The following is a 12,948-nucleotide window of genomic DNA, read 5'->3' as shown; positions in this document are numbered from 1 at the left end:
CTCGCATTCACTTTCTGATGCTTTGTTTCTGCTTTTTTTGGAAGCTGGACAGCGAATTACACACAACTGCTTCTTCACTTTTCTGGTTGGTGTTTTTTTGCAGATGACATGTGGGTTAAAACTGTTGCTGCCGCCTTGGTGATGCATGTAAATACCACCTTGAAAGATAAGGGCACATTTACAAAGCAGTAAACCAAGATGGACAGCTTTGAAGAGCAGGCGACAATGTGGTTGCAGTGTTTCCTGTCAAGCTTACTATCGTGTTAAGACAACGGTGCAGCTACAGGATAGTCTGACATGCACCTTCTTAAAAATCAGCTGTGATTGGTCTGCTTACTGATTCACTTGCAATTCTAATACAACAGCAAGTATTCTTTGTTTTCTTGTTTGAGATCAATCTGTGTATAAACTACAGGAAATCAGTTCTGATATTTCACTAAAATAAACCGCTGTTCAGTATTTATTAGCTCCAAGCCCAACTAAATTAGCTCAGTTTCAATCATGATGGCAGGCCAATGCAAGTTGGCTCTATGGGGATTCAATGCGGGACTATAAATTAAGCTTTAATTGCTGTGTATGGCATCATTGCAGTGGTGTAATCTTCAGTAGCACCACAACCTTTTTTAAAGCTACATGTACACACTGGTAACATCTTTATCAAATGGTCTTTTTTTTGGCTCTTCAGCTGCTTCACTATATGAATCAAGTAGCTGTGTCTTCCTGCTGTTTGGTGCTGGGCTGGCAGCGTGTTTATCACAGCTATGTTTGCTAAAACATAAGCCTGCTGCCTCTGCTGCTGGAAACAGGGTCAACCAGAGTGGTGAGAGTGACAAAACATTAAAACATGAGCTAAAAGAGGCTAAACTGCTGGACATTATAGATTGCACATATCTGAGCCACTGCAAACACTTGCTGCAGCTGTAATCATTTAAACCGTCAGCAGGAATCAGTGGGCATGGGGCCACGTGCCGCAGACAGTATACTCTAGTCAGAAAGTATTAAATGATGGATTAACACTTTTGGGTTTGATCTTTAGGTCTATGTGAAATTTGTTTAACAATAAAAAAAAAAAAAGTCCCACAAAATAACACCAACTTTAACACCTTGAATAAAAACTAAAAGAAATTTAGTGCACTGTCGGCCACACTGCTACACTGTTGATTGGCTGCAAGTTTCCAGTCTTTAGGTCTGAGCACACCAAAGAGGCTTGCATTAGCTTGCAGCAGGGCTGACCCATTGCATTGCATTGTGAGAATAAAGCCCACACGTAGTTTGCAAACTTACATGCAAGACTGTCCACACTTTAAGGCTCAGTACAGATTTGTGCTAACACGCCACACAAGATTCAGTGGGTATGATGGCAGAAAACGCACAAAATAAATCAAAATATCACTACGCTGACCAATCACACAGGTGATGCACAGCCGACTGGAACTGCATAAAGGCATACCATAGTGATTCTAACCCTTTATTTCAGGCTGAAAGAGAGACTAGCCCTCCTTCTGCCTGTTTATATTGCATACGAAAACCAGAGCCCTCTGGGGGAAAGAAAGCCAAACTATTGATTCTTTTTTCTCGTTTCACACACAGAAACAAGGAGAAACACAGGATTAGACAGAGCATGACTATGAAGCGCACTGACTTTTTTTTTTAACATTCACTTGGTAAAACTAGTAGTAAAAGTACTTCAGATTACAGCAACAACAGAGTGGCACAATTCAAAAAGACTATCGTTCTTCCTTGGCAGTCCTTGCTCGGACCCACAGTGTAGGGTGCTGTCTTTCTAGACCCAGTCATGCAGAAGAGAATGAGAAACAGGAGGCTCAAATAACTGTTTGATCAAGCAGCCAGCGGGGTGCTGAAAAGCATCTTAAATTGCAAGTATCTGTTGGTGAAATGGGAGAATATGAGCCAATCCCTGTGAGGATGCGTGCTACTCATCGACCAGCTAACCAGCAGGTAGTTTCACTCCCTGATGTGCCTCCACTGTAGGTCTTTCCGTTGCATGAATTGGATTTGAAAGTGTCTCCCCAAATGGCTCAAATCTACTTTCGAAATGGAAATAAAAAAAGCTTCCTTATAAATAAAGTTTTGATTATTAATTACATTGCTTTTCCTCTACTGCTGAGGCTGGGAAACCACAACTCTCTGCACATTGTTGTGGAAACAATCTGTAACAGTGACAACACAAATTTAAAAGTATCAACACAAAACTGGCGATGGATTAATCTGAATCCGGTAGCTCTGTGAAAAAAACTTCCATCAGTGCCATTTTGAGTTTTTCAGATGCTAACAGTAGAGTGACATCCTACTCCGTCGCATGGCCTCACTGATCAAATAGGCAGGGCTGACCTCTGGTTCCTCTGTCATCACCACAATATTCTGCCACTCTCCACACTGGTTGGACTTCTTGATTGTATCCACCACACAAAGAGCATATAGACAATCCTCAAAAGTGGCAGCCATTGTCAGAGGCCTCCCATCCCACGTCCGCCGGTCGTCTTGGTCCTGAAAAGCCTGCCGCACAGCCTGGATCATGCGGATCGTCCCGGTGAGATAAGGGGATGGAATGTCACTGAAGGCCTTCTCCGGCAAGGATGCCTTCTCAAGAGGCGTGGTGTCTTTGAGTAGAAGTTCAGGACCACCACCACTTCCTCCACCGCCGCTGTTCTTTTGTCCGTACAGATCCGTCCCTGTGACTGTTAACCTCCCAACGGTCCCCACAACTATCACCTCCTGCCTAAACTCTCCGGGCACATTGAAGTTGAGCGTGACGGTGCAGCAGGCGCCTCCCTCCAGTACCATCTGGAATGTGCAGAAGTCATCACTGGTGATCTGACGGATGCCCCGGATGTGGTCCGTCTGTTTGACGAAGGTCTTGAGGAAGCCGTGGACTTTGGCAGCACGCTGGCCTGTCAGAAACGTAAGCAGGTCAATAATGTAGCTGCCCACCGAATGCAGGCCACCGCCCCCCATCAGATCATCGCAACTCCAGTTGTATTTTTTCCCAAGGAGGCTACCGCTGTGAACCTTAAAGGCAAAGAGGAGAAAAGGGGATTTGATTTTTTTTGATACTGTATTATACCTCACATGATTGTAATCAGGACAAGAACAAAACAAAAACAAAAAGCAGACAGTTGAGTGGTATCTGGGATCAAAGATAAAGTAGAAGCACCATGGTACTAAAGTATCTAAAGGCACCAGTCATTCTTTGCTCTGTGGGTGATGCTATAACTCAATCTAACCTCAAGAGAAAAGCAAGACAGCAACTAAAAAACAATATCTCCATTTCAAACAGCCGTAAACACAAGTACTTTTGGTCATACCTGGGCCTCACAGACCAGAAGTTCTCCAATGTACCCTTCCTCCAGCAGCTCCTTCATTCGAACAAAAGCAGGCAAGAAACGCAGCACATTTCCCATAATGCTCAGCAGCTTGGGATAGTACTGTGCAGCTGACATCATTCGGAAGGCATCCAGAGGCGTGGCGGTCCTGTCGCAGATTACATTTTTCCCAATACCTTATAAAATAAAGGAGAGACAACTGGGAGTCAGATATGCAACCTTTATTTATTGTACTGAAAAAGTCTTATTTTGACCCAACAGCTTACTTCTTTACTTGGAACGTTCAGATGAAGAAAGGAGGTAGAAGAGAAGAGAGGAAGAGAGAGAGAGTCATAATATCCTCTTGAGCACGAAAACATCCCTTCCCCTGAAGAAACAATGCAAAGCTGCTAAATGTGGTAACTCCCACAACAGCTGGCTCAAGATTTCCCTAACTTTCTGGTCTTTCTCATCCGCATCATAGGAACTACACAAACTGTAAACCACATGTGAACCCATGCAAAAAAGGCAAAACATAGAAACCCAAGATGCTCTTTTAAAAACGGGAGTCACTGGAAGTAATTTAGAGGGGCCTTATTGTTGGTAGGCACACATGATGTTGCAGACATAACCTTGGTGTACAGTGAGACTGCACATAGAGCTTTCGACAGGGTTCACTTGTATTACTGGAGCCCTGATGGAAGGCTGATAAAAGGCAGTGCAGAAGAGATGAAGGAGACAGAGGAGAAAGAGCCTGTAGACAGTGTACGAAACCTAATTAAAATCACTTCCAGCACATCAAAAGGCCCACTGGTGCCAGAAACACCCAAACATTACTGAGAGAAGTTGGGCAGTAATGTGAGGAGAGACAGACAGAAAGAGTTTTTCTGTTATGGCTACAAAGAGGAAAAAAAGGGAGCAGTCAAATGAATGACCCGGAAAATATCTTGTTGACTAGTAAATTGCTTTGGCTTCATCGATTTATTGTTCAGTTTCTAGCAGATGATACTGAAAGAGGCTGAGCACAAATTCACTTATTGTGCCTCCAGACAACAATACAAAGAAAATCAATTCTGAGTGACAGAGGAGAGAGAAAAGCAGAAAACCCTGAAATCTGATTGCAAATTGGAATCAATTATCAAACTGTGTCTGAATGACATTGCAAAACAGAGCAGGAGAATACTATACTTGCTACAGTCACTGACTAATATTTGATAAAGGTTACCATTGGATAAATGTTACTATTAAAACAGCTGTGCTGTTCTTTATTACATCTTTGCAAAAAACATGGAGCTCAATGTTAATAAATAACTATGAGCAATTTCATTACTGTACATAAGCTACAACTGTCCCTCATGAGAACAACCCGAAAGCCGAACAGGAGTTACAAGACACTAGTAAATGATGAAATAGTGTAACAGAAGAACAACAAGTAAACATAGTGACTCAGTATAACAGTTCAACAGTAGCCTAGCTTTGTTTGTTAGATGTCATGCTATGGATAGGGCACCCAATACCAGCAGGTACCCATCAAAAAAGCTCAGGGATGTGGGGATGCACTGCTGTTTGTCAAAGGGAGTTTTTCCTTCCCCCTGTCGCTGAGTGCTTGGATGGGGTCGTCTGATCGCTGAGGTTTTCTCTGTATTATTGTATGGTTTTTACTTTACATTATAAAGCACCTTGAGGCGACTGTTGTTGTGATTTTGTGCTATATAAATAAAATTGAATTGAATTGACTACCTTGATGGTTTAGCTTTTGACAAAAAATAAACACAACCACCTGGTACATAGACCTGGCAGGCCACTGGGCTTGTAACACATTTGTAGAAACCCATCCAGCTGGTCCTCTTCCTCTTTAAAACAAATACATTAAAAAAATGTTTGGCCTGTTCCACATTAGAAAAGCTCTGCCTAACCACACATGCTATCCTTTTTGTTCAGGGACTGTTTTAGTTGGATGAGTATAAAGAACTCTATGACTACTAGTGTACTTCAAAAAAATCCATTTGTATGTGTAAGAAGAATGTGTTATTTCCTCCGCAGAGTCATGCTTTAGGTCTTAAACATTAGACTGACTAAAAAAAATGGTTGGCTAAAGCCTCCCAGCAGTGTTGGGCTGTTGCTAAGGATTTATTCTGACCAATATGACACTGAGCTGTTCTTGTGGCCACTTCTGCTGCTGTTAGCTTCTCAGATTCTCACATTAAATGCTATGGTCTCACACTACCAATGTATACACAATGTAAGAGCACTGCTTCACATACTGTCCACATTTCTTGAGCCCTCAGAGTGTGAAAAGCTGCATAATACAGGCCTGACTGAGGGGCTGTGGGCGAACTATCAGTTTTGGAAATGAACTTCAGCTCCAGTTGGCCAGGCCATGATATTAATCCCTCTGACCCAGTTCTGAGGAGCGCAGAGGGAGCCCCCACCCACCACCCTGCACACACACAAAGCCAAGCAAAAACTGTTTACCCCATCCCCTTCTTTTTGGCAGCAACACACAGAAACAGATATGGAAAAGATGGACTGCCTTGGGTAAGACTCTTCAGGGTAAATACTAAATGCTCTTGACAGTTTTTTTTTTCTTTCTTTCTGGCACTCATGTCTTAACTTGCTACAAAAGTAAACATACTATAAAGAAGAATAGAAAAGGACAAAGAATAATGGAACTTATTATAGAGTCATTCTAACTCATGGGTGTACTGTCACACCAGACTAAAGTGTGACCTTTATGGGAATAAACAACATCTTCTCTTCAGATCAGCAATGACCTTTTGCTCCTCGTCTACAAAGCTCTGAAAGGTCGAGACTGGCTTAGACAGGTCAGACTGTTGAGTCAGGGGAGATACTCTGCTGCAGCCTGACTCAGACAGTGAGGGGATGCATTGTGCGTTTGCGCAAAAGATTATCGTTGCACCTGAGCACAAGGCACTATCATACCAGCTACTGAGTCAAATGACACAGGACTAACGCTGTGTTTGGCAGACCAGATTTAAAAAGGAAAAGAGAAGCGTGAGAATAAATGGGGATGATAAAGAGCACAGAGTAAAGAGTAAAAAAAAAAAAAAGAGGATGGGAAATGGAGCAAAAGCACAGGTCAATTTAAGAAATCTTAGGGCAATCCCGTGAAAGATGGGATGCCATAGGGAGAAACAGCTTCTTCATCAGTACAGCTAGGATTAGAGCCAGGACGTCCAGGATTAAACAAATGGTACTCTGAGTACTACTACTGCTACTACTTGTGGATAAGGACAAAATAAAAAACTGCATTGGTGTAACTACAGCAGTAATGAGAACCATATACAGGTCCACAAAGGGGACCCAAAGATCTCAATTTAATGGGTGATTTATACTCCAATATTCACGAGTAATGGGAAGTGAAAGAAGTTAAAGGTGCCGAAACAGCATTCTGGATCGCTCCAACCCCTGCCTAGGATCTAACAGCAGGGATTATGACAAATTCTGACTGCTTGGTTGTCCTGGGGCTGGGAGAGATTATCCTATAATCTACCTGCTGTCTCTGATAGTATTCTGTTAAGGTTGGTTCTCTCCTGGCCAACCAGTGATTGTCCAGATCACTGGTGCAATTGATAGGATGACAGTATGTCACACAAAATACCCTGCCTTTATCAAAATACTGTATTTTGCTGAATTTGCAGAACTGTTCTAGGACTCGTATAACAGCTATATGTCTATGCACTCAGATTGCAATTTTGCTGGTCGTTAAACTGCCAGTTACCAAGTCTGAGGGATGTCTGCTCAAGCCAATGCGCTAATAGCGCAGTTAATAGTCTGGTTGATTTACAACTAGCAAGTTTTCTTTTTTTTCCTGCTTTGTGCTACATGTGAGGAAGAAAAACTGGAAAATATCCTGAGCTGTTCATGTGTGCAAATGCATAGAGATGGTAGGTTTAACGAAAGTGACTGACACCGGGGACTAGGGTTAGTGGAATAGCTACACTTACTCTGAAATGGCAGGGTAAAGTGGAGCTCAACTCACAGGTAAAGCTCCTGGCCCAGTGGGAGAGCAGTAATGGAGCAGAAAAAAAAAAAACCTTGAGCACAGCAGTTCAGTCCCTTAGCATCAATAATTCACATACGGACATGTCTAACCAACAGACTTTAAAGGCAGTGAGAAAGAGCGAGAGAGAGACCTTGTAGAAGAAGGGAAAAGGGCAACCACACTCTTATAGATATTACAACAAAAACTTAAGAAAATAACGGTGATACTACCAGAATTTAAAAAGGTCATTATAAACTTTGCATAGTTTCTCACTGTGTAAATTCTGACAATGTACCTAGTAAGCAGGTATGCAGCAGCATTGCATAAGAGTCACTGACATTTCGCAGAGCACCTGGCTACCATTAGAAGCCGTGCTCCCCTCAGCTGCAGTGAACGGCGGCACATCCTGCCAGGCAGAATCAGCTCACCTCACAGACTCTAATCACCCTCCATTGTCTCACACACCTAAAGGTCCAAAGATGCAAAAAAAAAAAAAAAAAAAATCCAGGAGTTCCTGCTACAAGCAGGAAAAGCAGAAACACCAGGAAGAGGGCTTTTATTTCCTCCCTATATGACTAGATTTTCATTCATTTGTTCACACATTTTCTGATCATGATCCTCTAGTGAAAAAACAAAAAACCTTAATCTCACTGCAGCGAAAGGAGAACGAGGCAGACAGAGGCTTTGTAATTAATTGGATGGAACAGATGAGTCACTGAATCTTGAATGGATGAGCCATGTGCAGCATGTTAACATCATTACATCAATAAGTAGTAGATAGCGTGCAATCAATTTTAACAGTGCAACAACTGCAGCATTTTGTACTAAGGTAACATTTGCACTCAAAACTTACTGTGGATAACTTGATGTGTCAACACCACAAAGGGCTGCAAGCCTGTATGTTGTCAAAATGTTTATTTATTTCTTTTTCATTAACAATATTTACTCAATAAGAATAACATCAATCAGTTAAATAGTATATATTCTATATGCATTAGCTGGAGATGCAGTTAACTGGTTATCCATGCAAACTATGTCTCATTTATCTGTGTTGGCTTCATTTTTCAGCCCCAGAGGTTGCCACTTGATCAAGCCACGAGCTGATCAAGTGGCAATTTGGTTGATCGAGCTAAATTCTAAGTCTTGAAGGTCATGGATTACTGTAGGTCCTCTAACATAAGTGTTTATTTTTGATATTCTGCCATATTGTTAAGTCAGCACACTGGCTACAAACAGCTGGGGAGAGCAGAAGGCACGCAGAGACAAAGAACGGCCAGGAGAGAGAGAGAGAGCAGCTGCATCATTACAAGTGAAGGCCAACTCTCTCCAGTTCAGTGCTCCTCTCCACTCGCTGCCACACACATCATCTGGGCTTCTCTGCACGGTGTATCCTACTGAGCACCAAATACTGACCGCAACAGACACATAAACACAGGACGCGGCCTTGAAAGAACAGAGGGAGGTATGAGGCTGTGTGTGTGTGGCAGATCGAATGCTATCATTGCATGAGATTTCACACCTCCACTGTGCAGGAGTGGCACTGCTGAGGAAGGAAAGCCTGGAAGTGGTGGCTGTGCAGGAAGGTCAGGTTGTCTGTAATGTTGTTGTTTCATAATGAAAGCATGCCACAGCAATACTGACGCAATAAATTTGGCTCAAAGCCTGAAGAAATGAGTAGATCCGACTGCATGAGAAATAAGTTACATATTTATGAACGAAATGTAGTGATACACACCATTCCCCTTCTTTCCCATTCCTATTTTTAAGGTATAAACAACACAGATGCTGAACACAAAACCATGTCTCTCTAAGCTAAAGCTTAAATCCACCTTTAACACCTTCCCAGTGACAACAGCAGGAAAAGAAATGCGGGTGGCTTAAGAAGGATGCTGAGAAGACATCATTGCAACAGCCAGCACAATAGGCCTTCCACCCGAGGAAGCCAGAAATAGAAAAGCTAGGGGAACCGGTCAGGAGCAATAGCCATCTGCTACACTGTGCCACGCACGTGCTCCTGCAGGGTGAGGGTTAGCTGTACTATATGCAGTGCAGCATAATTCACATGCAGGATTAACTAGTATCATGATGTATTTAAGCACAACAGCACAACAAACCCATGGCTTCAGCAAAAGATAGGAGCAGACACTAAGGCAAGACAGGCCAGGCTCATCTTTCTGCTGATTATTCCAAATTAAATTTAAGTTAAAGCAATTACAAGGGGGGGGTAAGTAGTACAGTGTTTCTGGCTGGATACACAGTAAACAAAAGCCAGCTGTCTGCTGACTAATTTGCTGTTTTTGTGTTTTCACGGTGTGAAATTAGCATGTCAATAGTAACCTTGATAGCAGTGATAGATGAACACAGCAATGTTTGCCTTTCTGCTACAGCTGAAGCAGAAGCAGAGGCAAACCCAGCCCTACAGCAAGGTTCTCATCTGCCTCCGGGTTTAATTCGATTTGAATTGGCCTCGATAAAGTACCGGAGGAGCTCGAGTTTGGTGTCATTGGTGATGCTGGGGAGCAAGACCAGGAGCTGGGCATCAATAATGTATTAAGATCTTACATGATTTTATTTATGCCACTGTGAGATGAACTAAATGAATAAGTGGATCGTTTCTAGTTAAACAAATTCAGATGCAGTCTAAAAGAGGGTTAAGTGACTTTTATTTTAAAAAACTATTTAAAGAGAACCTTTGTTCCTAATTACAAGATCATGACTAACTTATATAAGAGACAGTGAGGTAAAAGATCGACTGTCACTTGCAAGTAACTCAGCCAAACTCAGGAAGTTTTCATTAGTGTTTATCTGTCTAAAAGCTACTGTCAGCTGCTCCCTTGTTCACAAACCGCATGTTTTACTTTGGCAAATTTTTATGTTAGTTGCACCCACCAAAGGATCCATGTCTCCTCCCAGGATTGATGCAGGGATCATTCCCTTGTTAGTTGAGTGTGTAAACCAAATAATAAACTGACTTTTTTAATATAACATTTACTCCCAACAGGAGTAAGAATTTGGTGGTTTGCTTCTGCTCAAGTAAAATGAATATGCATCATGGTACTAAGACACATCCAGAGGGACTACAGCTATCAAATGGGTAGGAATGATAAAACAGCAGGTTGCACCGGGGGGGTCTGTATCATCTTTATTGCAACTCTAAGTCCATTAGGGCACAGTAGAACTATGAATGATAGGAAGCATTAGCCTCATTCAGCCAGCTTTACCCCTCAGCTAATGCCCTTGAATCACAAGGAGTTTAGCATCCCTAAATGTGTTTAAGTGCTGCTATTAACCCCAGAACCAGAGTGGCCCTCTGGCAACTGGCACTCCTTTAACTGGTAATCAAAAGGAGTGGCTTCCACTAAAGCACAGGCACTATGGGCATGCATTAAGAAGGCTGCTACTTAGGCACACTCACCCTGTAAATTATAGTTAGCTGCAATGGGCACTGAGACTGTAGGTAACACAAATAAAATGGTCATCCATAGAATATGCCATGCGGCATTTCCACCACTTCTTTAGAAAACAGAAGCAAAACAAGATGATTTGACTAGACGCTCCACCTGCACAGTGATAAAATGTGTTTTCTTGTTGTAAGGATGAACAAAAAGCTACACTAAAAGTCTAAAGTCGCAGTCTGAAGCAATTACATTTTACTGTTACAAAGAATCCACAGCAAACTCTTTCCTCCGATAAACTGACTTGCAGTTTTAAACATGAGTGCATGTGACTGTGGGTGATCAGGCCTCTCCACCTGAACCCCCCCCACGGTCCTCCAGGGTCTAATTAACTGCTGGGCTGAACAGCTACTTTTCCTCTCTAATCACTGACACACACGCAGCATCCTAATCAGCACACTTCCCATCACAGCTCGCAATAACACACAACTGAGACAAATGAAACGAGCCCGCCAATGACGAAGAAGCTTTCTCTGTGCTATTTACATTTTACTGTCAGAACAGCCTTTATCTGCCTTTGTGGGACAGGCAGAAGCCTGTCCAGGCTAACACATTTTTGCTCATGTAACTGCCACTTTCAGCTGATTCAAAGTGCAGTTCTGGCTTGTTTACATATAAATGATTGCTTGGGGGTCAGGCATGTGTCAGACCAGCTGCTTTGGTTAGAAAAATGCAAACAGAGGACCGCAATGTGTGAAAGTTCACCACAAAACTGCACTCACATCAAACCTGCAGTGAAAAAAAAGACTGCCAGTTGTCATCAATAATACACTGCTCAAAAAAAATAAAGGGAACACTCAAATAACACATCCTAGATCTGAATGAATGAAATATTCTCATTGAATACGTTGTTCTGTACAAAGTTGAATGTGCTGACAACAAAATCACACAAAAATCATCAACGGAAATCAAATTTAGTAACCAATGGAGGCCTGGATTTGGAGTCACACACAAAATTAAAGTGGAAAAACACACTACAGGCTAATCCAACTTTGATGTAATGTCCTTAAAAAAAGTCAAAATGAGGCTCAGTATTGTGTGTGGCCTCCACGTGCCTGTATGACCTCCCTACAATGCCTGGGCATGCTCCTGATGAGGTGGTGGATGGTCTCCTGAGGGATCTCCTCCCAGACCTGGACTAAAGCATCCGCCAACTCCTGGACAGTCTGTGACATTGGTGGATGGAGCGAGACATGATGTCCCAGATGTGCTCAATCGGATTCAGGTCTGGGGAACGGGCGGGCCAGTCCATAGCTTCAATGCCTTCATCTTGCAGGAACTGCTGACACACTCCAGCCATATGAGGTCTAGCATTGTCCTGCATTAGGAGGAACCCAGGGCCAACCGCACCAGCATATGGTCTCACAAGGGGTCTGAGGATCTCATCTCGGTACCTAATGGCAGTCATGCTACCTCTAGCGAGCACATGGAGGGCTGTGCGGCCCTCCAAAGAAATGCCATCCCACACCATTACTGACCCACTGCCAAACCGGTCATGCTGAAGGATGTTGCAGGCAGCAGATCGCTCTCCACGGTGTCTCCAGACTCTGTCACGTCTGTCACATGTGCTCAGTGTGAACCTGCTTTCATCTGTGACGAACACAGGGTGCCAGTGGCGAATTTGCAGATCCTGGTGTTCTCTGGCAAATGCCAAGCATCCTGCACGGTGTTGGGCTGTGAGCACAACCCCCATCTGTGGACATAGGGCCCTCATACCATCCTCATGGAGTCGGTTTCTAACGTTTTGTGCAGACACATGCACATTTGTGGCCTGCTGGAGGTCATTTTGCAGGGCTCTGGGAGTGTTCCTCCTGTTCCTCCTTGCACAAAGGCAGAGGTAGCGGTCCTGCTGCTGGGTTGTTGCCCTCCTACGGCCTCCTCCACATCTCCTGGTGTACTGGCCTGTCTCCTGGTAGCGCCTCCAGCCTCTTGACACTACGCTGACAGACACAGCAAACCTTCTTGCCACAGCTCACATTGATGTGCCATCCTGGATGAGCTGCACTACCTGAGCCACTTGTGTGGGTTGTAGAGTCCGTCTCATGCTACCACGAGTGTGAAAGCACCACCAACATTCAAAAGTGACCAAAACATCAGCCAGAAAGCATAGGAACTGAGAAGTGGTCTGTGGTCCCCACCTGCAGAACCACTCCTTTATTGAGTG

The 12,948-nt window shown here is 43.3% G+C and overlaps 1 protein-coding gene across 1 annotated transcript in view; it reads right to left on the bottom strand.

Annotated features, from left to right (window-relative positions):
• Positions 1-1,354: 1,354 nt before the first annotated feature.
• The window catches only part of gfod1 (glucose-fructose oxidoreductase domain containing 1), a 33,184-nt gene continuing 21,590 nt past the window's right edge, over positions 1,355-12,948 (bottom strand). Inside the window, exons 2-3 of the mRNA XM_030756765.1 lie at positions 3,327-3,520; positions 1,355-3,030 (exon numbers count right to left, since the gene is read on the bottom strand). Of these exons, the coding sequence (XP_030612625.1) occupies positions 2,290-3,030; positions 3,327-3,520 (935 nt within the window). The 3' untranslated portion in view covers positions 1,355-2,289. The remainder of the gene's footprint in view (positions 3,031-3,326; positions 3,521-12,948) is intronic.

Source organism: Archocentrus centrarchus, chromosome 20 (assembly GCF_007364275.1).
Source record: "Archocentrus centrarchus isolate MPI-CPG fArcCen1 chromosome 20, fArcCen1, whole genome shotgun sequence".
Classification (NCBI taxonomy): Eukaryota; Metazoa; Chordata; class Actinopteri; order Cichliformes; family Cichlidae; genus Archocentrus; species Archocentrus centrarchus.
Note: the sequence above shows the minus strand (reverse complement) of the source record. Positions and strands in the feature narration are given on the sequence as shown.